This window comes from Thamnophis sirtalis, unplaced genomic scaffold (genome assembly GCF_051295495.1).
Source record: "Thamnophis sirtalis isolate CommonGarterSnake01/CBP01778 unplaced genomic scaffold, rThaSir2_p1.2 scaffold_8, whole genome shotgun sequence".
In the NCBI taxonomy this organism is placed as follows: domain Eukaryota; kingdom Metazoa; phylum Chordata; class Lepidosauria; order Squamata; family Natricidae; genus Thamnophis; species Thamnophis sirtalis.
The window spans coordinates 50,857,328-50,884,998 of record NW_028261388.1 but is presented as its reverse complement, the minus strand read 5'-3'; the positions used below and the strand labels follow the sequence as shown (position 1 = coordinate 50,884,998).

General features: G+C 35.9%; 2 protein-coding genes across 8 annotated transcripts in view; one reads left to right on the top strand and one right to left on the bottom strand.

The window, feature by feature from the left end:
* Window positions 1–5: 5 nt before the first annotated feature.
* ATP5PO (ATP synthase peripheral stalk subunit OSCP) lies at window positions 6–7,564 on the top strand. Its single transcript, XM_014069493.2, has 7 exons — window positions 6–138; window positions 1,699–1,749; window positions 3,494–3,604; window positions 5,037–5,166; window positions 5,351–5,463; window positions 6,248–6,334; window positions 7,374–7,564. Exons 1-7 carry the CDS (start codon window positions 106–108, stop codon window positions 7,485–7,487), a joined length of 639 nt encoding a protein of 212 aa, XP_013924968.2. The 5' UTR covers window positions 6–105; the 3' UTR covers window positions 7,488–7,564.
* Window positions 7,565–9,479: 1,915 nt separating this feature from the next.
* Window positions 9,480–27,671, bottom strand: part of ITSN1 (intersectin 1) — a 104,747-nt gene continuing 86,555 nt past the window's right edge. For 3 of the 7 annotated variants that reach the window (XM_087721620.1, XM_087721618.1, XM_087721619.1), the window contains 11 exons: window positions 23,365–23,486; window positions 22,355–22,461; window positions 21,468–21,651; window positions 19,414–19,512; window positions 18,657–18,824; window positions 17,004–17,216; window positions 14,373–14,494; window positions 13,832–13,914; window positions 13,665–13,748; window positions 12,412–12,585; window positions 9,480–11,663 (listed from right to left, as the gene is read on the bottom strand). In XM_087721620.1, coding sequence (XP_087577746.1) covers window positions 11,515–11,663; window positions 12,412–12,585; window positions 13,665–13,748; window positions 13,832–13,914; window positions 14,373–14,494; window positions 17,004–17,216; window positions 18,657–18,824; window positions 19,414–19,512; window positions 21,468–21,651; window positions 22,355–22,461; window positions 23,365–23,486 — 1,505 coding nt within the window. In that variant the 3' untranslated portion in view covers window positions 9,480–11,514. Of the gene's footprint in view, window positions 11,664–12,411; window positions 12,586–13,658; window positions 13,749–13,831; window positions 13,915–14,372; window positions 14,495–15,931; window positions 15,984–17,003; window positions 17,217–18,656; window positions 18,825–19,413; window positions 19,513–21,467; window positions 21,652–22,354; window positions 22,462–23,364; window positions 23,487–27,671 lie in introns of those variants that run through there. The other 4 variants (XM_087721622.1, XM_087721623.1, XM_087721624.1 and 1 more) reach the window with 4 other exon arrangements.

Genomic DNA, 27,671 nt, shown 5'->3' with positions numbered 1-27,671 from the left:
TGAGGCGCTCCACAGAAACTACGATTCCCAGAAAGCCGCAGTTGCGCGTCAGTCTCCGCTTCCTGCTTGCGAGGCCGAGAAGGCCGGTTTGACCTAGAGGAGAAGATGGCGGCTTCGGTGGCAGGGCTGGGTCTGAAGGTGAGTGGTTATGTTTCGTGGATTTAAAAACGAAAACGGGGGGGGGGGTCCTGAGTTTATGGTCTTCTCATTACAAGGGCATTTCTCCCGTTCCTATGAGAGTTCGGGGGAAGGAAAGCTCACCTCTTAAGGATCAAGCAAGATCCCGAAGATACGGAGCTTGCTTAAAAAGCAGGACTCTCGATTGATAGGAGGGTGTAAAGGGGATGCTTCGAGCAGGCGGTCTCCCATTTTCGCTACCAGATTTGTTACAAATCCTCCTCCTGGAATTTAAGAACCGCCTCAGGCCCGAGCACTTTCTGAATGCAACCCAAAAAAACAGCTAACCGCGTTTTTGCCCACTGTTGTGCCAACTCGACCCCTGGTTTGCTGGTGGTCCAGTGTGACTCGTGAACCCACAGTCTCCCCGTGGCGCTTGTGGTCTTATCGGGAAATGTTTGTTTATTAAATTTATATGCTGTTAATCTCCCCGATAGGGCGACTCTGGGCGGCTTACTGAATATAAAAGGATAAAAAGAAAAGCAATTGAAATTTCGAAACTATGCAATAAATAAATAAATAAATAAAACCTTCAACAAACACCCCAGAACCAAGGATATGGGCAGCACAGGGAGTGCAATCCCACCCAGAACTAAAGATGAGAATCAGATCCTGATGTCTCCTGCATCCACATCCTCTCCATCTTGCCAGAATTCAGCTGAAGCCCGAAACCTGTTTATGTCCTGTCACATTTTGTGAGATGGGTAATTTGCTAAATACTGTAAATAAAATACCAGGACCACAATAAGTAAATGTTTCTTTCTTCCAGAAGGAAAGGCAGCGTGATAAATTGCTTGGGTTGAAAGAAATTCCCGAAATAGAACAGGAAAAAGGAAAAACTAGTTGCATAAGCATGTGGAATAAGCATAGGGTTATCCCACAGAGTTGGGGACCCTTCTGGCTTTTGAGTATCCACACACACACACCCCACACACAGAGTTCAGGAATCTCAAGATTGCTATCCAGCCTCTCTGAAAACAATCTAGTGAAGGGAAATTCACAATGTGGTTGCGCTGTTGAAATGCTGTTGATTGATGATTATGCATCATCAAGACATTGTCTGGCAATCATATAGATAGAGTAGCAGAGATCTTTGTCCAGGGTCTTTGACACAATTTCCAAATTATCACTGAAGTGTCCACAGCCCTGGAAGTAGTATTCTACCAGAATATACAATACTGAACGACATTGAGAAATAATCAAATTAATTATTGTTATGTTAATTGATCATATTAAGAATATATTGTATTTGCTGAATTAATAGGATGCTGTTGTAATGTCGAAAGCAAGCCTTGTTCAACTGTTGGTCGCTAAACTAATTCCTGTGGATAGTTTTGTTTTTTTTTTAAGCTACATTTTGTATGTCTGAAAGATGAATTTGGTTCAAATCTACAGAATTAAGTTTTACAAAGTGACCTATCTCAATTGTAAATTCAATTTTTTATTACTGTGATTTTTTTCATTCAGTTGATGTAATACAGCTTTCTTTTTTAAAAAAATTAAATAGTTTTCTTCTTATAGGTGCGGCACTTCAGTACCTCTGTGATTAGGCCAGCGTCCAAACTAGTACAGGTAAGTTTAACACAAAGTATTGCTAAATTTAGCAACGTATTGCTAAACCATAACTTTAATAGTGAGGTTTTTTACTCCAAGGGAATAAACATGTCATTATTGAATAATTGTTATAAAAGATAGCATTTAGAACCTTTGACTTATAAAGTGCACTTTAATTATATTCTTTGATCATGTACAATGAATTGTGAACACATTTTCTCAAACAGGTCCATTGGGTTCAGTTTTATTCTCAAAATTTTCAGTTAGTATGAAATTCAAGAAAGAGAAGCAGAATGTTTTCATGAAATGAGAGAAAAAGAGAATCAAGAATAAAGTTGGCAGGAAAGATAGGTGTTAAAGAGGTGGGGAAAGAACTATATAAGAGGACAACAAGGAAATATGAGAAAGCAAGAACAAAAGCCCATTGACGTTCAAATATACATGAGGGTGTGTTTTTTTAATAACAGGACTAAAATCTTCACATCCCACCAATTTTAGTGAATTGGTTGCAGTGTGTTTAGTTGACTATGATAAATTGTCCAGGATCACTTATCTTGTACAGCAATATTACAAATAGACCTTGAGTTAAAACAATGGTTGAGCTCAGAATCTTGGCAATTGAGTGAAGTGGTTGTTAAGCAAGATTTCACATGACTGCTTTGCTGAACAACCATAATTCTGGCACTCCAGGTTGTAGTTGTTAAGTGATTCCATGAATTGTTAAGTGGATGGAATAGCAGATAAGGTATGCAAGGTGGGAGAAGTCCATAGGAGACTCCACTCAGAAGCTGAAAATCCTCCTTGCCAAAATCCAAGCAGTAATTTCCAGCCCGAGCAATGATACTCATGTATCGCCTCCCTCACCCAGCCTGAAGTGCCCCACATTCCTTACTTTATTGCACTGCTTCGCCACACGCTGCTTGGGTTTCAACTTCCTCTTGTCTCTTACGGGCTGGTTGAAAGAGCTGCCTGCCAAAGGATGTGAACTCCCTTCTGCACAGAAGGGAACCCATTTGGGTGGGTGCGGAAACAGCACAGATTACCAGGATCTGAGCTCCATTTGTGCGCCCGCAAGATGTTAACTTTCCTCCACATGCAGAAGGGAATTTCTTCATTGGGGTGCAGGAACAGCTCAAATCATCAGTATCTGAATTATATTTCTGCATCCGACGGGAGGATATAATCTCTCTTCTGCATAGAGAAGGGCACTCATTTGTTGAAGTACAGAAATGGGTGACAGATCACCAGGATTCGAGTTCCAAATGTGCACTCCATAGGAGGATGTCAACTTTTGAAACACAGAAGAGAACTCCTTTGATGGGGCGCAAGAACAGAATTGAGATCTTCAGAATCTGAGCTCTATTTCTCAACCCCACTAAAGGAATTCAACTCCTCTCAGCAGGCAACTTTCATCCAGCCCCCAGAGATGAGAGGGTCCTCTTGGCAGGCAGTAGCAATTTAACATCTTTCTTTGTGGTTCCCACCTGACTTTCTTGGGAAGTCAGAGAAAATTGCAAATGACAATCATACAATTGTGGTGTGTTTGTCAACCAGTCATAAGTGTGAACAAGTTGCCAATCACCTAGATTGCAATCACATGACTGTGTGGGAGGGTAGCATTTTATGACAGTTAGAAATGCTTCAAGTCTGTAAAGCACCCTTTCCAAGGCTGTTGTAACATCAAACGGTGGTTAAACAGCTAATCACAAATCAAGAACTCCCTATATCAATACATTTTAATGTGTTATTTTTTACCCTGCAGCCCCCAATTCAAATATATGGGTTAGAAGGCCGATATGCCACTGCACTCTACTCTGCTGCTTCTAAGCAGAAGAAATTGGATCAAGTAGAAAAAGAACTGATTCGTGTGTTGGTAATAACATTTTGCATTGCAACTCTCTTGGTGCCTGTTTGCTCATGAGTATTTGAGGAAGGTCTTTTTTTATTTCCATGTTAGGCGAAAAATAAATCCTTCCATTTTATTATAGGAAACATTAAGAATATGTACTTAATTATTCTAGTTCAAGTAGAAATTTCTTAATTACAATAGAGAATATCAAAACTAACTAATTAAAAATAAAAGAGTAGTTAACATGCAAAAATAGATATTTTGTGTTTTATTCTGAGAGCCATCTAGAATTACTGGGAGTTGGATGGAGACTAAGTTGAATATATGAATATTCAGCATTTGGACTGGATTTGTAGTACAGGTTTCTTATAAAAAACAGAGAAATAAGTTTTCTTCAAGGGTTTTTTTGGGGGGGTGGGTGGGCTGGGATTGCTGATAATGTATAGGAATGTTTTCTTGGTAGACCATTTTATACCCAGATATTGTTGTTAAAATAAAACAACCTTTGTAGCCTAGAGTAGTAATAGCTAATCTTTTTCTAAAGGTGTGCCAAACCTGTGTGCGTGCATACTATCATGCGCATGTGCGTGCTCACCCACCTGCGTGAACGCCCCACCCACCTGCACATGCGCAAGCGAGTCCTCTAGGGGGGGGGATTTTCTCCCTCTCCAGGCTCCGGAAGCTTTCCTGAAGCCTGGGGAGGGTGAAAAATGGCCCCACCAGAGGGCCTCCGGAGGGCCAGGGGACGCTATCTTCACCCTCCCCAGCCTTTAGGAAAGCCTCCAGAACTTGGGGAGGTCAGGAGTTAGAAACGAACTTCCGGTTTCCCCTTTGGCCCATTTTTCATCCTACCCAGGTTTCAGGAAAGCCCCCAGACCCTGGGAAGGGTGAAAACCTGGCCTGACGGGCCAATTGGAAGTTCATTCCTGGACTTCCGGTTGGGCCGTTGGGCCTGTTTTTCACTCTCTTTAGGCTCCGGGGGCTTTCCTGAAGCCTGGGAAAGATGAAAACTGCCTCCCCCAGCCATCTGGAAGGCCAAAAATCAGTGTGCGCAGGAGCTAAGGGCTGCCAAGGGCTGCCCTGCCAGCAAATATGGCTCTGTGTGCCACAGGTTTGCCATCACAGGCCTAGAGGTTTTTTCCCACTGAAAGCAGAAAAATCAAAGAACCTTGAAATTACATGTAAAAAGTAACTTTTTCTTTAATAAATGAAATCTTCCATTATTTAGTTTTCTTACAAGTTATAAAAGTAAAGCAATATTTTCTTTTTATTTTAAGAAGTTGATATGAACTGTTTTGGAGTAACTATATATAAGATTAATCAGAAGATTAATAGTGTTGTGAATGTGGTAGTATCATTAAACAATACAAATACAAATTGAACTAGTATGTCATGAATTAACTGGCTAGAAACAAATATTATTTTGATCAAGATCTATTTTTTGTTATAATTTAAGGCAGTAATGAAGGAGCCTAAATTATCCGGCACTATCATGAATCCTTATGTAAAGGCCAAAGTAAAAGAACAAGTTGTGAATGATATTTTACTTAAAGAGAAGCTGTCTCCTCTCACTATCAATTTTGTCAGTAAGTACATTTATAGTGTTCATAGAAGTTGGACCAAACTCTACAAATGAGATTTGAATAAATATGTAAAATACTTCAGAATGAAAAAGCTTTCCTTTGTAATTTGTTAATATGTTTGCACTTCTAATACAGTTTGGATGTCCTTAAGTACTATTAGTAATTTCTTATATTTTTGTTTTTTAAGAAACGCTTGCTGAAAACAGTCGGTTGCCTTACACTCCAGGTGTAATTTCTGCATTTGGTAAGATGATGAGTGCATATCGTGGAGAGATATTGTGCTCTGTAACTACTGCTCAGGTAAGCAAATAAACCAAATTACTTGTATTATCTATTTTTAATAGTTATACCATACCAAGTCACTGATAATTAGATATTGGGGATGGAGGAAATCTCATGGCTACACACAATGAAAATAAGTATAATTCCTCATAAAAGGAATTTCATCTGATGTGGCCCAGGAAGCAGCATTTTTTATTATAGTATCTGTCCTATGGAATATCATCCCCTATAGTTAGATTGGCCTCCATGCTTGTTGGCCTTTAGAAATTCCCTGAAGACAAGGATGTCCCATCAGGCTGGGGATTGCATGGACATTGTGAGCCTTGCAAGGTGATAGTATTGTCTGTGAGCTATGGTTGGTACAATGCCATGCTTTTCCATTTTTGGTTTATTGGTTTTAAATGGGATTCAAGCAAGTTTAGGGTGTGGGGCTATTTTAATTTATGAGTTACTTCTTTCTAAGATTAAGTGTGGTGTGGCATGGTATGATACAGTATAGAATAGCGTAATATAGCACAGTAAGGTAAGAAGCTATGTATTATGTTTGCCAATGTCTTACATATCTTATAATATTTTTCTGAAAAAAAAGAAATCAACATATCACTTGGGCATTATTGAATGGAGAATTTTAGTTAAGAGTAAAAGCAATCAAATGTTTTTAACTATTTATTTAGCATTCTGTGCATAACTATCCATTCTATTGCTAAGTAAATATATACCATACATTTATCTTACTTATATGTTTAGAATTGAATGCTACCTGTCAATTTTTAAACTTTTCTCTTTTTGCTTAATATTTTAGACCTTGGACGAGGCCAATCTTAGTGAATTGAAAAAAACTTTGAATGGTTTTTTAGCCAAAGGAGAAACTCTAAAATTGGAAATTAAGGTATTGATGCAAGTTACATAAATGTTCTCTAAAACAAAACCCTTTCCTTTTAATCTGAAAGTAAGATGGGAAGATGGGCTAACTCCGTTATCCTCATTAGTATTCCTTTATCTGTCCTTGAAATATTTTCCATGTTTTGATTTTCCAAATCTAACTAATGTAAGTTGATTAATAGATGATTGATCTTACCCTAGGCCATAGGAACAAAACTACTTTTACAAAACCACATTTGTAGCCAACCTTAAATTAACAGTAGAATTAATTACCGATTCTTTGGCCTGCTAATGTTGATATTTTTTTAGATGTTGGACCTCTTAATCTTTTGGACTTAAGTGTTTTCCAGATGTGTGGAGATCAGTTTCCAGAATTCCCAAACTTGGGGAAAGTTGCTTTAAGACCTTGATCACAGAATAATAACTGGAAATAATGTTTATGTCATTCACTATCAAATAGATATACTAACCATTTAATCCTCCTCTCTTGCATAGTTAAGTTATTTTTATTATTTATTTACAAGAGTTATATGTTGTTCCAATCACCACCAACTATGAGCAGTTTATCATACTCCATTCTATAAAATAAAGTTAATAATTATATAGCCAGAGTTCTGGAAATTCTGGTCTTAATGATCTTTCAAAGCTCAGGAAGGTTGGCACCATATTAGATTTCTGGGACAGTGTTGTTCTGAAGAAGCAGTTGAAAAGGCCCATATTCAAGGTCTCTGAAGTGATAGAAGGTCACCTGAAGGGACAGAAAGGAATTACTTCTTGATCTTGATCAGTTAGAGATAATTGGAAGAAAGCAGTTCCAAAGAAATATCTTTGGCAGGTAGACAGATAGACAGACTCTGAGACTGCTAAAAACCCAACATTCAATTAAGTTGTTTTTATAGATTTCAGAGAACTGTCAAGATTGTTTGATATCTCTATTCTGTCCTAAATTTGATTGCAATGATTTCTTAAATATAACTTCAAGTACAGCAAGACTATATACTGTGATAGTAGCCTACCTAATTAAGAATCTTGCCATTTTTTCCTAGTCCGATCCATCAATCGTGGGTGGAATGATTGTCAGCATTGGAGACAAGTACATTGACATGTCTACAAAGACCAAAATTCAGAAGTTGAGCAGGATCATGAAAGAAGTTGTATAATGTCCATCCAGTTGTGAACATTCATCAAAAACTTGCAAGGTCTATAATGAGAACAATAAAAATGTTTATCCTTAAAATAGTTGGTTGTATTTATAGTACGTTTCTATTAGATTTGATAGTACATTGATATTGATGAATATATATGTCTTTGTCCTATTTAAAATGCAGCCCATCGTAGCTGCTAATTAAAAAATAATAATTCATTCTTTAAAAGTGTGTTTCTGGGAACCACCAATTGTGAAACTGGAAATGTAGTTAGTGCTACTGGTGTTGCATTCTTATGCTATTGTCTGAAGGTAAAGAGCCTACCACCCCCCACCACCCCCAAAAAACATCTTGGATCTTTTGGATCTATGATCTTTTGGATCATATTTGTATTTGATAGACTAGAACCCTAACAGATTAATGTTTTTGGTTGTCTTTGTTTTTTGCTGCCTTTTCCCCCCTCTTTTCTATTAAGGCAAAACTAGCCATTAATGCTAGAGATTGTTCCATGCATCTTGTATTGAAAGCCATAGTTTTCTAAACAATACTTGAAAACAAATTTCACTGAATTCCAATGGATTTAATTTCAAGCGGATACTGTATATAAAGAAGATTAAAATCCAGCTGTGTCTTTGTAAATTCCTCATTGACCACATAATGCCTGACAAAATTCTGTGAGGCCAGAATCTCACATTAAATGGCATATATTTGTCCGAGGAAAAACTACAAGTCTAGGCATAGATCAAGGAGGAGGAACTCTTTGGGGATTCAGAATTACATTTGATATGAAGTAGATTGCATTATTGTAGATTTGAAGTTAGAAACAAAAGGAAGCAATTGTTTATTAAATGGCTCAATTAAATCAAGAAGAGGACTTAGAAAGATATTTGGCAGGGTTTTTGTTTTTCTACTCAGTTTTCAGCACATGGTGAAATATTGCTTTTGAGATCAACTGATATCAGCAAGATGCTGACAGCAATTAGTTGGTCAAAGACATCAGGTACATAACTGCAGTGGCATATTCAACCTTAGCAGTAAGCTTTAGTAATGCAAAAGATAGGTGAGCATTGGCCAGGAATGATTGGAGACAACTCTGTTTAGTAATTCTGAAGACAGTACAGTAGTAACTTAGTACTCAACAATTCAAAACTCGACAAATTTGGTATTCTACAAATTTTGATGTGAAAGTGTCCCAGTACTTGGCCTGTCTTTAGGACTCAACATGCTGCTATAAGATGAGGATGGTTGTTGGGAACAGACAGGAAGCCAACCAGGGTGGGAAAGTTGCTGCAAAAGAGTGGGGTGGCCACAAAGGGCGGATAGGAAGTCAGCCATGCTGGGAAGGTCACTGACAGGAAAAGGGACAGACAGTTTTTCCAAGACAAAACAAAAGGTTACATGGTAAATCATGTGGTTTGTTTGGGACTCATCCTTTTTAGTACCCATTGGACCTCCTGAAACCAATTAAGGCGGAGTACCAAGATACTATTGTACTATATGAAGTGATATGTTTGTGAAAGATTGAATACAAATATTGACAGATCGAGAGGAGGAGTAAATATCTTTCTAGGACGATTAATAGTACTAACTAAATAACTAGAAAGAGTTTATATGCTGAACTATGAATTTTTCTTCATAGGTCAGTTAAATTTTGCATTATCCATAATATGTATTAAATTCTTTAGATTTGAATTTTCCACTCATGGTTGTGATCTTTTAGGCAGATAAATAAATGATTTATCCAAACTTGCCAAAGTTTTATTGCCAGATCTACTTATTGACTTCCTTTGAATGGTTCTCTTTCTTCAAGTTGTTGGCTTCCTGTCATCGTAAGAATATGCTGCTACTGGTAATTTGTTTTGACACTGGAGCTAATGCACCTGCTATTTTTATTGTCCAGTAAGATTTCCCTAAACAAATATTTTTTTTAAAAAAATCTAGGAAAAGAAAACAACAGCCACCTTTGTTAATATCTTCTGAGTATTAACTCAGCATAGCCAAAGAAAGTTAGAACAAAGACATTTAATATTTTTTCCAGCATGAAGGAATTTTCTTTTTACTTTCTACATATTCATATACATTATGTTTAATAAAATGTACTGATACAGAAAAAAGGAAAAGGTGAGCTTAGTACTATTTACATGTCTTAATTCAAACATTTCAAACAACATTGAAAAATAAAAAAGTGATTTGTCATTGTGTTTTCAACCAGTCAGTGCCAAATAACTGCATGTCTATTAAGTTAAACTTACTCTAAAACTTGGTCATTTTAAAGTTTCTAACTAAAGTGTGTTTCTCTGGTCAAAAAATACATAAGTATGTCATTTCTGATATAAAATTCTACGCTATCTTCAATAAATAAATAGTAAACCAATTCTTAAAAGTATGAAATGTAAACTTTGTTGTTTCTCCAACATACAGGATTTTTTTAAAAAAATGACTGCTGAAAATAATACAGTGGCTTCCTTGGAAATAATAATACACAGTTTCAAGCACAATTTACATTTATCACCAGACCTTATATGCCTATCAAGTATAAAGTTATTCTAATTTCCTAATGGAAATAATAAAGATTTGCTGTGCTAAATAACATTCATCTCCACAGGAAACATGAAAACTGATACCAAAACGACATGCAAAGAACAGCAAAGCCAACACAACTCACAAGTACATTGACGTGCTAACAGAACCATCAACATCTCTCATTCTGAAAATCTACAAAAATTGCCTTTTAAGCATGATCCTTAGGTATCAAATGGAATTAAAATTGAAAATAGAAAGAAAATGCACTTGCACTGACCCAAATTCTTCTGTCAATGTGCCAAGTTCATCCCAAATTCTTAAGCAAATAGTCTCTTGTTTAAACACTCATCTGAATCAAGTTTTTCCTATTTGAAATTGCAGACCACCAGTGAATCTTTACATTTGCAGCATAGCAACAGGTTCTTTGACTGAGATCACTCACTTTGTCTCAGCACATCCAATGTTTGACTGCCAAATCTGCAACTATCTTGATGAGTTACAATATGTTACCGTAGTTTCAAAACCATGGTGTATCATTTCATTTGACCGAGGCAAACAATGCAGTATAATAAACTGTCCTGTCTGAATAGTTTAGCCTTTTCTTCATGGACAGTAACGGCTTTTGTGAACTAGAGAAACCTTTCCTTACGATTAGATTAATTCCCCCAGCAACAATTTAATAATCTTATTGCAAGGTACAGCAAATACACTGCAGGACTTGGGCAACTCTTTGCTAATTGGATCAAAAATCCTTTCCAACTCAAGTAAAATACAAATACCTGAAGCACTGATGCATGGATAGAGATTAATCCATTTGGTGAAAGAATGCATATGAGAGGCAACAGGTTTCAGGTCCACTTAAAAGACTTGTCTGCTAAAGGGAAGGGTTTTAAGTTACTGCACTCTGGGCCAGCAATTTATTCTTAATCCACAAAATATCTGCTTCAACAAATGCTATGAAAAAGCAACCTTCAGCTAAGCTCTGGAAAACATTCCAGGCTACCTGTCACTTCAACATTTCTTTTTTTCCTTTTTTTTAAAAAAAAATTCAAATATGATGAACTTCCTAAAAAAAAAATCCAAATATCTTACATGGCAAGAATGCATTCATGTTATAAGTATTTTTATATAAATATATTCACAATTTGTTTATATACTACTCTGAGGGGCAATAGGCACAACACTCTAGGATACATCATTAGAAAGTCCAAAAAGTCATATTAGGACACCCTCTTGACAAAGCATGCTGCAGGAACCAGGAAAAAGTGCAATGTTTTCTCTACCTTGTCAGAACACAGACTAAGGTCTGTTATTCTAGAAACCCTGAATACTGCAGCAGAAATTCCACAAAAAACACCACAACAGAAATAAAATGAAAAATAACATTTTCCTCGCAATTTGGAATTCAGTATTGTCAAAAATTAATCTGGCTAATAAGAGTCCATAACATCTGCAGGGTGAGATATTTATCTCTTCTAAAAGAACTGAGCTATTTTGTAGAAACCTCCCATTTTCCTTTTTAAGGTTCATCAAACAGCTGCAGATCAAGTCGGACAACTATCTCTCCTGTTGGGACTTCATGCAGGAGAAGACACTTTGTAACTGGTCCCTTTGAGCCTTGGTCTTTCTTAATATCAGCCACACGAATTTCTGTTCGACCCAAGAAATCTGAAATAGGAAACATGCAAATAGAACAAATGTGAATATTGGAATCAAGCTGAAAAACAAGCACATCCTGGATACGTATTATTTATAGTAAAATCCACAAAGCTAAGAACTCTAGGCATGAATGTAGAGCAGTTAACTTTCCTTTCAGTTGCAACTACCGTATTTTTTGGAGTATAAGACGCACCAAGATTTTGAAGAGGCAAATTTAAAAAAAAGTTTTTGTACTCTGCAGACCTCCCCAAAATGGCCCGTTTTCTCCCCACAAAAACTGGCCTGTCTTTTGTCCAAAAAAGGGTGTGCATAACCCATAGAGTCCTCCTCTATATTTTTTTGAGCAAAAAATGGCCTGTTTTTCGCTCATTTCTGCCCTCCCTATCACCCAGAAGCACTCTGGAAGCCTCCTAAAGGCAATACACGGCCATTTTGGTGAAGAGGGTGGGGTTTCAGGAGACAAAAAATGCTGTATTCAGTGTAAGACGCACCCAGATTTTCAGCCTCTTTTTTGAGGGAAAAAGGTGCGTCTTATACTCTGAAAAATATGGTACTTGTGTTGTCTCATTGTAAGATCCCTTCTATTTAAAGGCGTACTTTCAATTATTGTCAAGGCATTGTGTAAAAATGAGAAACCTGATACTTTCCATTCACACACACTGCCATAAAAACACACTTCTCTCCCCATTGACTATATAGGTTGAGAAAAGCTGCTTTGAACACAAAACTAAGCTGAAAAATGAGAAGTGCCACTTACCATCAGGAGAGAATTGATCTCTCTCAAACACTGTTATACACAGCACATCTTGTTCCAAATCTTTGATAAAAAACTGACAGTTAGAATTCCATTTGGGATTGAGAGTGTCCTGTATAGTCTTGGTGATATGACACTGTGACCCCATTGTCACTTCACAATACGGGTTACTCTTTCCTAATAGAAGAATTCACATAGATGGTATAGCACTGATTACACATTTACATCTATGAAGTCAGTAATTTAGTTTTATTCTTTTCACAAGACATCACCAATTGCGTTTAAACAAGGAAATTCATCTGGCTTTTTGAGTGTATGAATGCTGCAAAATGAAATCTGGCATCATTCAAAGTTACATGTGACTCATCACTTGAAATCCATATGTTAACTAACTACTAGTATTAAACCCAAATGGCTCGGGCAGTGAATTTCAAGGAGACATTTTTTTTTCCTTGGAGAGGTGACAAAGCAGGAATCAATAAACTTCACTTTATCTGTCTCCCTGAAACTGCCAAAAATAGGTGGACTGACTTATGAAACATAAGGAAGCTTCTAACATTACAGGTAGTCCTGACCTTATGACCACAATTGAGCCCAAAATTTCTATTGCTAAGCAAGACAGGTAAGTAAATTTTGCCTCATTTTATGACCTTTCTTGCCACAGTTGTTAAGGGAATCACTACAGTAGTTAAGTTAGTAACATGGTTGTTCAGTGAATCTGACTTCCCCATTGACTTTGCTTGTCAGAAGTTTGCAAATGGTGATCACTTGACCCGAGGACACTGCAACCATCATAAATAGGATTCAGTTGACAAGTGTCTGAGTTCTGATCAAGTGACTGGGAATGCTGCATTGGTCGTAAGTTTGAAAAACAGTCACACAAGCAGTCCTTTTTTTTCAGTGCTGTTGTAACTTTGAAGGTCACTAAATAAACTGTTGTAAGTCGAGGACTACCTGTATTAAAATTATACAGGGTATACTAGTCTAGATAACTATAAAGGTAAAGATACTTTCAAGCTTAGCTGCTGACAAATACATGGACATAGGTAGGGATTTGGCACGGAAGTATGGAAATGGTTTCCCTCCGCTGCCTGTCTTGTGTTCCATAATAGTCAACATACTAATTTGCATGACACGATTCAAATGGTATTTTTCAAACACTGTAATTTTTTTCTGACAAACTTTGTTAAGCAGATTACACAACCCCAAGAGGTGCCCTCTGTCACACTGTGGGGGGAAAAGAATAATGTTCTTACCATGAGATCTGCAGGGCTTCAGTTCAATACCTTCAACAATGTTCACCATTAACCTTCCAATACCTGTTGCCCTTTGGGATCGGACTGTGGCAAGAACAGGCAAGATTCATTATAATATTCTTCTGTTATTTTGGGGAAAACTTAAAACTGTACCCCCAGTGCAGTACCTAAGTATGCTTTTTCCCTCTTCTTCTTCTCTGTTTCTATGTAAAGTTCAGAAGCAGCTTTGATTTTCTGAACCCAAGCTGTCCTTCAGAAAGAGAAGGTGGAAACAAAGTTACCCATTGTCATATAGGGTGTCAGGTAAGCAAATCTGATTGCATGGAAGCATGAACCTATTTTAGTTCTATGTTTTATAGCCAAACTGGATATGATATGAAGGATCTGTGCACAATATCTTCTCCATGAAAAATAAATGATAAGAGAGGGGATTGACAATGCAGGGAGAGCAAGGGTCTATTCCATTTTTATGCTTCTTTTCCCAATTAGAACTATGTCCTGACCAATGTTACTATGGAGCAAATAAATACATAAATATAGTTGTTGTGAAATCAAAATAGGAGAATGCAAAGTTAAATGTTAATAACACTCAATGCTATGAGGTAATGAAACAAAGTATATGTAGCACATTTGCATGATAGAACAACAACAAAAAAAGAGAATGTTCAAAGCCCAGTAATGTTCAGCGTTAATACAATGATATTTTACCTTTCATTTATACTTTCTGCACGAAGTGTGTAGACTCGATCAATATGTGAGATGTGGAAGATGGGTTCATCCCCAGAAGGATCCGTAGGCAGTTTTACCAAAACCTCATTTAGAAATATAGGCTGCAGAAATATTATGCAACATTCAGTTTAATTTGGAATGAAAGCCTTAGAAGAGATGTTAAGCTTGGCACGCAACTGACTGGTATGCTGCTGGATAGATAGTACTTTTTTTTCATATAAAATATATGCCAGTTATCCACTGCAATGTAAATCTTTTGTGTATCCACAGGCCATAATTACATTATTTGCAACATAGACATAAAAAAAAAGACCACTATCCTCTAGGAAAAGATTCAGCATATTTGCAAAGATACATTTTGGTCCTTCTTTCCATCAAGACTGTATACTGATCTGCTCAAGGCAGTAATTGTCACATATACTGAAATACAGTTGTTATAGTATCACCTCTAGTTCAATGCTACAAATACTGTCAAAACATGGGCTTTAAGCGGAAAAATACTGACATTATGTAAAAGAACTGGAAAGTTGATCCCATTCCAAGCTCTGGTTCACCATAAATAGAATGGCCAAAACATGGGAGAAAGGCTACAAACTGCCATAGCCTCATAAGTACCCAAAACATTTCATTGGTAGTGCGAGACACTGCCAGGTATAGGACCTCACTGAGTCATTTAAATGGCCCCTTCTCACTCTATGATTGTGATACTCATGATATATGAGGTCCCATAAAACAACTTATATCCTCAAATTTTAAATCTGCATGCTTAACCAACTTATTTTATTTTATTTTAGGTTTAGCATTAAATGCCCATGACATTATTTTTAAGGCAATATATCTTATATGTTATTAGAATCAACTTTAGATGTTTATAATATATTGTGCACATATATTCTTTGTTTTGTGTATCATCTGTACCTTCAATTTATAAATAGTTATTTAATTCTATTGGGAATTAACAATCACCACCAGGAACATTCACTCTACTAAATGTCTAAGTGGAAAATACTGATTTGATTTAGTTAATTTATCTGAAAACAGAAAGAGATCTCAAAGCAGAAAAAATGTTCTGCCATTTTTATTGCATGTGAATAGTAAATGTATGCTTTTAAAATAAAGGAAATGATTTGTCAAAAGCTTGACTTAAGCTTTTCTTAATTCACTAATTGCTTTAGTTAATTCACTAATATTACCAATCCACAGCGTGTGGGAAAATATAAAATCTGCCAGAGTTAGACTACATGAGAACTATTGAGGATACTGTATGTTTTTGTTCCATCTCTGCTTCTGGGGTAAACAACATACATAAACACAAACTAGACCAAAAAAGAGGACAAGACATTATTTTCTATGTAACCTAAAAAAGTAGTACATTTATAAACAATCACTAAGGACATTGCAGATTTGTATTTCTATCATTCTTCCAAACAGCTGGTGAATGCTGACTCGTCTGTAGCCGTGAGGGCTAAACTGAACACATCATTCCAAATCTTGTCTATTCTTATACATAATAATGTTTAAAGTCAGATGAGGCATACCATTTTTATTAGAACCATTTCACATTAATGTTTCCCTCAAACTCAGACTGTTCTGGGAAAGAAAGACAAGAAATTTTTGCTAATATCAGGGAAGAGAAAGCAAGCATTAATCATCCCTTTCAAGTCATAATAAAATTTCCTTCCCTGCATTTCCCATTAGTTTTTTTAACTATCCAATACAATTTTAATTATATGGTATAATTGTGGCTTACACAGTCCAAAGGAAAATGCCTATATACAGGCCATTATACCTTATTGAAAAATAAAGATCAGTAAATGCCTTCAGCTCATTTGAGAATTATCTTAATGGTTAGTGTTCTGGACAAGGAATACTGTAATTCATTATGTCAATAGTCAACTGCTGCCTAGCACCAAGCCTGAGAAACACAGAACAAGACACTTTTGTGTCATAGGCAAAGCAGAAACAAGAAGGGCTGGATTTAGACTGTTGTGGGCAAGGAGCTACACATATTGATAGAGGGTATTCAACTGCTCAAAGTGATTTCTTTCTAGTATGCATCAAAGAGCTTTATTTAGCCATGTTGCATCCAGTATTTGGATAACTTTTGTCAATTTTTACACCCAGTGCTTTATTTCAAAGTAAAGTAAAAAATTAACTGGTCACCTCAGCTGGGAAGGACACTAGAGGAAATTTATTTATGAAATTTACATAGCTGCCCATCTCACAGATGTGACTCTAGGTGGCATAAATAAAACAATCAGGTAAAAGAATTTAAAAACAACAGCATAATTTAACAATTTAAATAATTCAAAAATAGTTTAAACACAGTTATAAACAGGACCATGGGAGAATGAACCAGCTTCCTATACACAGTGTAGCTACCTCATTGGCCCGTATTTCCCGGCCAAAAACTTCCTCACTGGTTTGCTTTTAGACAACAATAGCAATCATTTTGGAACAAGCATGGACTCATTTTGTGAAAATATCCAATAAGAATCTCAAAATTCTAAAGATTCCTATCGGCTTCAGGAGGTTTGGGACCTTTATGCTTTTGTATGAAAAAAGGATATAATTAAAAATCAGTATTTCCCTTTTAGAATTGATACTTACGGTTTTGTACATTTTATACTGCAGATTAGACTTGGGGCTGAAAACCTTGTCTGTGCCAGATGAACCAAGAGGTTTTATGATCTGCGTCAGCAGGAGGAAGTCGTTGAACAGAAAACCATACAATTCCTTGTTGCTCTTGGCCTTGTAGAGTTTTCCACTGTGCAGGAATTTGCGTGGCCCCAAGCAGTTTGTAACAGAATTAAAAACAAGTTGCTGAGGGGGAACAAAACATACACACACACAAACCCAGCAGCAGTGAGATGTATAAAAATATACCAATCATGACATTGTTGTGTGTAATTGAACTCATGACATCAGCTACTGTTCAGGGTAAATGCTTTAACCCAACAGTATAATGTCAGTACTTTGGTGGTGTGGCTAGAAAATAAGGGTTATTTGTGGAACTATTCCTTTAGGTTTATGCCCTTCAATCAGATTTGAAAGAAGAAAAAATTAATTGAAGAATGTATGCAAATAAAACCGGTAATAATACATTGGGACCATAGGTTTATAATACACTGGACTAGTTTTGTTACCGGTTGACTGGTTTTTGTCTGTTGGCAACACTGCACATATTTGCTGTCACATTAAGACATAGATCAATAAAACTTTTATTATTAATTTATTCTCTATGGAGATTCTCAGTCATGCAGGTCAGAGTTATCCCAAAGGTGCTTTTTTTTAAAGGGGCAACTGAACTTTCTGGCTTTTCTTTGAAGACATTTTGCTTCTCATTCAAAAAGCTTCTTCGGCTATTATTAATTTATTATAACTATTAAAATTGCATTAGTATAGCAACTGCCAGTAAGTACCAATGCACAAGAATTGAAATTGGCAAGTTGTTCCTTCCACTTGTTTTTTAGTATGGCTTTGCTTCTCACCCAAAGTGGACCTATAGTTAAAATTAACTGTGCTTAATATAAAGAAGGCAGCTTCCAAAACCAGCATTTGAAGATGATTTGTTTTAAACTATCCACTATCAAACAAGGGAAAGAAAGGATAGAAAAATCAGAAATTTTCTATCTGACCATATAATGTGGGAGGATGAATGGGAATGCAAAGCCTAAGGCATGCTGATGCAACTTCATTTATGCTGAACCATGATTATGTGACACAGACTGTCTCGGTTCATATTGTGCTAACCTGTGATCACACCGTTTATCATTTACACATTGTCATAACCACCATTTATAATGAAGAATGGCTGGGTTTCACTACACACTAAGTTAAAACTAAGCAAAGAAGATTATGGCTTAGTGGATATATAAACCCTCTAAAAAATAATAACAACTGCCTTAATCTATATCTTTAATTTAAAGAAACACAGCCTTTTTCAGCACTACTCCTATAGAAAACAGTTGATTTTTCTAGTGAAATAGTTTGCTGATATGAAAAGAACTTAGTTGACTCAATAAAGTGAACTACATTATCTCACAAGAAGAGTCACCATCATATTGTGCCTTAATAAAAGAGTCAAAGAGAAATAAAAACTAAAAAATTGACACTGGTAGAAGTTATGTCTACCAGTGAGCAGGATGAAATTAATTTTAAAATCTTGTTAGTATCTCTTTTAACTAAATAGAATTATTAACACTATTTCATTAAGATCTTTTTAAAAAATTAAAATACAATTTGTATATATTTAAGCTTTACCTCTGATAATCCTTCACACTGAACATGAGCTTGGATCCATTCTAATCTGTCTGAATTTTCTTTCTCACGTACACCTTCATTCACCTGTGAACACAATTCTTCTGCTTTCTCTAAAGCATGTTTCAAGTGGCTATGATCAGGGTGATTTTCAGGAGTATTTTCCAATATCTACATAAAAATAAGCCAATTTAGTTCCTTAGAAATCTGCAAATCTATTGCCTATAATTATAAGGGAATTAATTATAAAAATAAATAAAAATTAACTTAAGAAAGATCCTGTACAAACCAAGAAAGAAAAGTCATTTCTTGATTACTAAAACTGATTAAGGCTGACTCATTTTCAATGCAATTTTATTTTAACCTTTCTTATATTACACTAACATAATTTGAACCTTTCATTATCTGTTCACGCCTCAGATTTACCTAATCATACTCTTAAAGAAGTAAAAACCAGATCAATTTACACTTGAGTTTCATCTATGTAGGGAGGGATCGAACGTCCAAATAAAACTAATAGAGGAGAGGGGAAAGCGACAGACCTATATATAACAAAGTGTATGCAATTTAATTTAGGATTAGGTAGACTACATATGCTTGTGAAGGTCTAGCATGCAAATCTCATGGTTATAGACATAGGGATAGGCAGACTTACAATCCAACATATCTGGTGACTATGAAGCTAGAGTAGTGCATATCAGATAAATTAACAAAGTAAATTTGGATCTCAATATTTTAATCTGATAACAAAAGGACTTACATTTTTTATTATTAGAGGATATCGTGTAACCCGCTGCATAGGCTTTAGCAAAAAGCTTGACAATGGCATTCCTTTACAGCGAGGATCCATTGCTAATTTCTGAAATGTTGAGAAAGTAAGAAATCTCAGCTAATTATGAAATGTATTTTTAAAATGTCAAAATAAAACAGGACCTTCCTTTACTGTTTACATCATGTAAATTATCAAATTCTCTCTCTCTCTCTCTCTCTCTCTCTCTCTCTCCCTCCCTCCCCCTCTCTCTCCCTCTTTTCCTCTCTCCCTCCCTCCCTGTAAATCTATAGGATTAAAATAGGTATAGCAGGCCTAAATTGCTTATACAAATGCTATCTATTGGTCATTGAGAAATAGAATTTTGAGCTATCTTGCCTAGGGAAACTGAATGGAGATTGTAAAGGGGAAAAAGGAGAAAGAAAAGGAGTGGACATTTGTTCATGCAACACTGAGGTTCACTCATGATCAAAATTCCTAATCCAGACTTTCTTGCATGAGCATGGTGACTAAAAGCCTTCTCTTACTCCAGGAGCATACACTTTCTGATTTGGGAAATTCTATTTTTCTCTATCCTGATTATTAGTCTAAGCACATATTAAGAATTAACAGGTAAACTATACGTTTATTTTCCATAGCACCTGAAGGCATAGCAAGAAGCAATGGGTGGAAACTTGTCAGAGGGAGATCCAACGTGGATATAATGAAGAATTTCCTGATAGTGAGAACAATTAATAAATGGAACCCCTTGCCTCCTGGATTTGGGGGTGTTCTGTCTCTGGAGGTTTTCAAGAAAAAATTGGACAACCATTTGACTGGGATAGTATAAGGACCTCAGTCTTGGGCAGAAGGTTGGACTAGAAGACCTCTAAAATCCCTTCCAGCCCGATGTTTCTATGATTCTATGTAAAACTCAAAGTTTTCTCAAAGAGGCATAAGACTCTCTAGTGAAGATTCCCCCCGCCTCAGATAGACTAAAGATTGATTATTTCAGATAGGCATCTGTTTTATTAGAGAAGCTTTGATATATCAGTATATTGGTTTTAAAATGTATTGTGACTACGGTTATGTGAATTGTAATGTTATATTGGGGTACTGATCCAATCTTTTGAAACTTTCTGATATGTACTTGATTTTGCAACATATGTGTGTTTTTACTAAAAACAGATAAAAGAGATTTGCTTTAGATAATGATGTCAAGATACATTTCTGTTGATCTATGTCACAGAAATCTCAGTTTGGGATACTGATAAGCTTTTAAAATTCTCAGTATCCCAAGCTGGTAAACATAAGGGCTTAATAAACACAGACTTACATTAAAAGATACCGAGCAATAGTTGCAAGAAATATACATGCAGGTACTTCACCAATCTATTTGGGAGACTGAAAGATAGAATTCCTTGACTAAGTGTTGAAGGAAATGCTACTGAGAATGCACTCAACACAGATTTCCTCAGTTCTGCTAACAGTGAAGTATGTATGTAGAAATAAGATAAAACATGGACATGGAAAAGTGTCATATACCCAACATTTATTCTTCTGTTCCCCAAATTGTTTTTTCCTGGCTTGACCATTTACTTGTAGAACAGATGTAAAATTATTTGTATTCCAGATAACTATTCAAGCTACTCCTTAGTTGGCGAGTAGTATTTATTTAGCTGCTGCTAAAATTGGATGCTTGTTAAAACAGATTCTTGATCTGAAAATGAAGGGTTCTTAACAAAATCATGATTGTTGTTATGCTGAATAACAATTTGTTTTTCAAACTTCCTAATTCTACAAAGAATTTTGCCATGCTGTGTAAAAGTCAGTTATTTGGAACAAAGTCAAAAGACTCCTTTGCCTTTGGAATTGAATAAGTCAATCTCTAAACTGTATGATTAACTGCATGATCAATTCATGAACTGTGCAGTCCTCTCTAACCAAATTATGGCCATTAGGACATAAATCAGTATTCAATTACAAAGCTGTATTTCTGCTTGGTATGTTTTAATTGCAGAAGGTTCTGAAAATAAAAAAAAGAAGCGAGGGTGACATTCTCTTACTTTAACAAAGTCCTTGAAGTCAGGCACTTCATCTGTTTTCTGTTGTATGAGTGCTGCCCCATTAAGCTGGCAGCTGCAGAATCGAATGTAGGGCTGCATGTGAGGAAGCTGTGCAGTTAGGATATCACCAATCATTTTAACTGGCATTCTTTCACCTGACATCTTTTTACGAACTCGCAGTGCTCTAAAAAGCAAAAAGTAAAACAGATATCCGGTTAGGTATTTGATGTAATCACTTTACTAATATCCCATAAATCAAAGTATTAGAATATAATATAAACAGTTGGAGACCCTCCATTAGGAAAAGCTTTTTGATCCAGGAGAACTTTCTGAAAATGCAGGGATTAACAACCCGAATCCTATTTCTGCTGCTCTGGGAGTTTCCTCTGATCATTGCAATGGTTTCCTTCCATTATGAGGACAGAAAACTTGGAAACTATAGCAAAAGGTATGAAATAAATGTATCTGTCAAAAAACAAAGAACCTGGAAATTTTCACAGGACCTGCCCACCTATAATATGGCTTCATCTTCAGAACTATCAGAACCTTTCAGTTCCCTAAAACAGGGGTCCCCAAACCCTGGCTGGGGCCCATTCGGAACTGGGTCATGGAAGCAGCAAGTGAAAGGGGTGGGCTATCTTTTGCTCGCCATGCACCACATTTGATATTTTTTAGGGCAGCAACCCCAACCTTTGTGGCTTTGCAAAACCATCCTGTCTACACACACACACACACACACACACACACACACACACACACACACAGTTGGTCTGCAAAATGGTAAAAAAACCATCATTTTAATTTCTATATTTTTCCTTTCCAAGGAAATAGAAAGATTCCCCAACATATTACAATACTGACCAAAATATGTTTACAAAATAACTTACTTCAATAGTTTAATATTGCACATAATAAGTTCTTTCCAGTTTACAAAAATCATAGCAACTTCTTTTTCTGTCAGCAGTTCAGAGTCCATCAGTGGCTTCTGGAAGATCTGAATATTTAAATAAATAATTTAGAGAACTCACCGGTACTCTGTACTTCATTTGTGCTCTCAGCTTAAGAATTCTGAAAGCATCATTTCCTGCATCACCTTGATAATTTTATAGGATGTAATATAGTCAAAAATCAGCACTTTAAAATATCGGTGATTGCATCAGAAGATGTTAAATACACTAGCTGCTTAACTCAACGTAGCCAAAACACAATTACATGAATAAGAAGACTTGCAAGCATCAGGAAAATGTACCAATGGGCTCGAGTTAATTCAGAAAAAAAGGCACTTTAAGATCATTATATACAATACAATAGCAGAGTTGGAAGGAACCTTTGAGGTCTTCTAGTCCAACCCCCTGCCTAGGCAGGAAACCCTTTACCATTTCAGACAAATGGCTATCCAACATCTTCTTAAAGACTTCCAGTGTTGGGGCATTCACAATTTCTGGAGGCAAGCTGTTCCACTGATTAATTGTTCTAACTGTCAGGAAATTTCTCCTCAGTTCTAAGTTGCTTCTTTCCTTGATGAGTTTCCACCCTTTGCTTCTTGTTCTACCCTCAGGTGCCTTGGAGAATAGTTTGACTCCCTCTTCTTTGTGGCAATCCCTGAGATATTGGAACACTGCTATCATGTCTCCCCCAGTCCTTCTTTTCATTAAACTAGACATACCCAGTTCCTGCAACCGTTCTTCATATGTTTTGGTCTCCAGTCCCCTAATCATCTTTGTTGCTCTTCTCTGCACTCTTTCAGAGTCTCCACATCTTTTCTACATCATGGCGACCAAAACTGAATATAGGCAAAGATTATCTATGTCCCACAGGTACACCTTATCTATGTTGAATCTAGCAAGTAATAAATGAATCTGATGAAGTGTTTTTAATAATGAACAATTAAGCTTACCTCTGTTACTAATTGTAAATCATTCACATAATTCTCTTCTGTTACTATGAGTTCATGAATGTACCCTTGCCGTTTCCTTTCTGTAGGTGTCAACATGTCTAGAAGATGCAAATCGGCACACCCTGAAAAACACAAGGAAAGAGGTACTATTTATTGTTTTGATTATTAATAAAATTCTGCATAAAACCCACATGATAATGTTTAGTTATTGACTGTTACTATTGAAACTGCAAATAACTCAAACTTCATTCTCTTTCAAATATGCTCCATTTTAATGCTATAATGTTACTAAATCTAAGAAATGTATCCAAATTGAACAATTTCAGATTATAGAAGTTAATTTAACATGATTGAATGATTCATATATAAGCATATAAATGCTTTCTAAAGCATTAAACAGCACTACAGTAAAATGTGTTCGGCATTACTTTACCAAACTGCAAATATAAACATTTTGGAAAAAAATGTGCTTTTATACTTTTGAATTGAAATATATGCTCTATTCACAGTAACCAAAGGAGAAAATAGAAACATTTTGCTTAAAAGATTAGCACCTCATAGTTTCCACAATGTGTGTGTGCATACTGCAATTAAGAACACTGTACTCCAATTTGTACGTATATATAAATATTTATTTATATTATTTCATTAAAATATTGATTAACTGGAAAACCAGGTTTCTATATAGTTTTGTAGATTTTGTTTAATAATGCAGAATTTGAATTAATGAGCAGCACCAGATCATGCATTTTAAGTAAGGCAGCTTACCACCTTAGTCAAACTGAAATCTATTTTAGTTGATTACCAGCTAAAACATTTTTTGTAAACATTCCTTTGCCCAGCATACTCTGTATGTACTTCTTTGATAGATTTATATATCACATTTCTTACAGGAACTTGAGATATCATTCATTCACAAACTCCATTTTTACCCAAAACTCTTTTGTGAAGTTCCGGTAAGTTGGGCCGAGAATGTGTGAGTAGTCCAGAGTCATTTGCATACAAATATACCATATGCCCAGGGAGATATATACTCTGAAGCAATCAGATACTATTAAGTTCACTTTTCAGTTTGGAAAACATATTTTTATTGTTAACATCCTTTGTTTTAGTTTAGTTTTATGTTGCTCCCCTGCTTTGCTCATCTATATCTTAGTTTATTTTTTCAAGTTGGCATTTCATTATCTATAATTTTTTATACTCTGATAGTTAGAGGATTATGTGGTTCTCAAAAGCCTTGGGTGCCTCCAGAGACATTCAAAAGTTCATGGCTTGATAGAAATCACATTAATTGGGCTTAATTTGAATTACCTTTAAATATAAACAAAATGAAACAAATGTAATTGTGTCCTGACCTCGCTCATAAATCTGAAGTCCCTCCCAATCTGCCTCTTGAAAGTCAAAAATCTCAGCCCAAGAAAATGAAGGTTGTCTAGCTTCTTTCCAAATTAGTGAATGCTGCATTAAAACCTGGCATACAAATCAACAAAATGTCAACAGTTGACTGAGGTATATAGAAAAAGCTTCCTTGGCCCAATGCCTACAGCCCCACCATTATTTCTGAATCTCTTAAAGCTTTTACTACTGGTCAAGTAGACCAATGGTCTGACTTAGTATAAGGCAGTTTCTGAAGATCCAGTGTGAATAATAAGAAACATAATAATCATAAAGCTTTTGGAAGAAATGCCCAAAACTAGAAAAATGGGAATTGTCTAATGTGTGTAAGAGTATAAGCAACATTATCTACAATTAAAATAATGTACTAATGACAACTAGCCAGTCAGGAGGTGGAATACAAACTTATACTGATTGCTAAAGAAGGAATGTTTAAATACTATTTAAGCTTTAAATTTAAAGTTTACACCAATTCAAGATGTTGGTTATGACCCTTTAAAAGACCATCTGAGCAATCACCTTACCCCAATGGAATTAGCTTACCCCACTTATTCCACAGAAGACTCCACTCAAGGAATTCTGATTAATGAGGTCTAGGAAAAGGGCCTCAGACCAGGGGTGAAATTCAGCAGGTTCTGATAGGTTCTGGAGAACTGGTAGCAAAAATTATGAGTAGTTTGGAGAACTGGCAAATACCACCTCTGGCTGGCCCCAGAGTGGGGTGGGAATGAGGATTTTGCAGTATCCTTCTCCTGCCACGCCCACCAAGCCACGCCCACAGAACCGGTAGTAAAAAAAATGAATTTAACTACTGCCTCAGACCCTAATGGGGGCATCATTCTATGCTTGCAGTAGCTAGTAGACTAGGAGAAAGAACCTACCACTAATCTGCTTTGGTTTTTAATTTATTTACTCTCTGCTTATTTTAATATTTAAATATTTCAACATTTTGTACTTGTTTTTACAATGCTGTAAACCACCCAGGGTCTCTTGATAGTGAGATGGGGTGTATATAAATTTAGTTAATTAATTAAGACTTTTACTCAATGATATTAGAATCCAATATTTTTTCTTACATTTTAAAGTAGCCTTTCTCAGGTTGCTGGATTCCTTAACAATATGTGACTTAGTTGAACAGTGGAAATGGTTAAGAATTCTTATGCATTTTGTAATTTTGCTTTTCAGAGATGCCTTACTTCCATTTGGAGCTCTAATGTGTAATGTATCGTTTTAGTTAGGTTTTGCGTGTTTGAAGGTTTGCTCAAATTGGTTGTCACTTTATTAGTGAACTCAATTAATACTCTCTAGTTGAGGTGGATAACATTATCAGATCCCATTGTCCTGGAGAAAGATTTGTGTTGAAAACCATGACATCTTGTTATTGTTTAATAACAAACATATTCCATGTTCAATAATATACCTGAAAAATATGGTTGAAAAAAATATGCTCCCTTTTTTATAGCTTTCAATTTATGGTGTTGCTTTTAGAACGGCTTCTTTTTAACCAGAAACACATTTTTTAAGAAGCAACACTGGCTTCCTTGATATTAAAATGCTGAGAAGTACTGCTAATAAGTAAATTAAAAACTGAAGAAATATCAAATTAGGCAATGAACCAACACATCTTTCCCATGGTACGAGTCGAGTTATTTAGCTTAACAGTAACTAGACTTGGATATTAAAAGAAAACAAGGCAACATGTAAAAATTGACTACTATTAATTTCTTAGCATCGTAAGGCTCTAGCAAATTGAAAGCATTTGGAAATCTTCCTCCACACAACATTTCTTTTTGCTGTAGACCTTAGAAAGTTGATGTTTGATACACAGACAGCTAATAATCTACCCAGATTTATACTTGTTATCCATCTGACATTATTACCAGCCTGCCATAACTGAACGTAGTGAATGTAGCTACAGTATAATGAAGGTGGTTTGCATTAGGCCCTTTGGTTTTTTTGGGGAATTACCAGCCTGATTACTATCATCCTTTTGTGTTCCATTTTTCACACACTGCCTTAGTTTCTTCTCACTGCAGGATAAATGAGATTCCAGGTTGTAATTTGAGTTTAACCACTTAACCACTTTGTGCTCACCATAACATTAAGATTGTCTTGGTTTTTGCTGCTTAGAGTACAATTTATTGTGCACAGCAGTGAATTGCTGCTTCCTGAAGAATCCTGGTAACCTTTTAGATCTGGCTTAAAGATACACTTTTCACTGTATGAGAATGTCTATTCTTCTAAAAAAGTCAACTCTAACAGGCCATAGATCTATTGTATATGATTTTATTTTCTGCTGTCCATCAGCTATTACAAAATTAAGCATCAATTTAAGTTATAAAATATCATAATTTCATTTGTCTGTGGAATGGTAATCCTACAAAATGACTTTGAAAGGAACATTCACCTTTACATTAAAATGAAATTACAATACAGTTTCTTGCTCACTATTTTTTCGGTTTTCTCCATTATTCTTAGATATAATCTAAAACTAATATTGATAGAACACAAATGTTAAGCTTCAAACAGGAACCATGGCGAAAGAAACTGAAAAGAGTAAAACGTTAATTCCAAAGACTTCTATATGCATAAGTTTTTTTATTATGTCATTATTTTTACAAATAACTCAAGGCAACAAATATATCCAAATTCTTCTTTCTCCTCCTATTTTCTTCATAATAATCCTGTGAAATGAGCTAGGATGAGAAAAAGCGACTGATCCAAAGTCACCCAACTAGCTTTTATTCCTAGAGTGGGACTAGAACTCACAGTCTCCTGGCTTCTAACCTGTTGCTTAACTATATCCTATTAGCATTTGCAGAACTTCAACTCCAAACACCATCCTTTTCTGGCCTCCTTTGGGTTGCAAGTCACCAGAAAAAGAGGTCTCCCCAAGACAGATATTTATTTAA

Coding starts and splice junctions, on each gene's coding strand:
- ATP5PO (XM_014069493.2), top strand. CDS start 106: ATGGCGGCTTCGGTGGCAGGGCTGGGTCTGAAG. Junction 3,605..5,036: donor AAGAACTGATTCGTGTGTTG/GTAATAACATTT, acceptor TTATAATTTAAG/GCAGTAATGAAGGAGCCTAA. Junction 5,464..6,247: donor GCTCTGTAACTACTGCTCAG/GTAAGCAAATAA, acceptor TTAATATTTTAG/ACCTTGGACGAGGCCAATCT.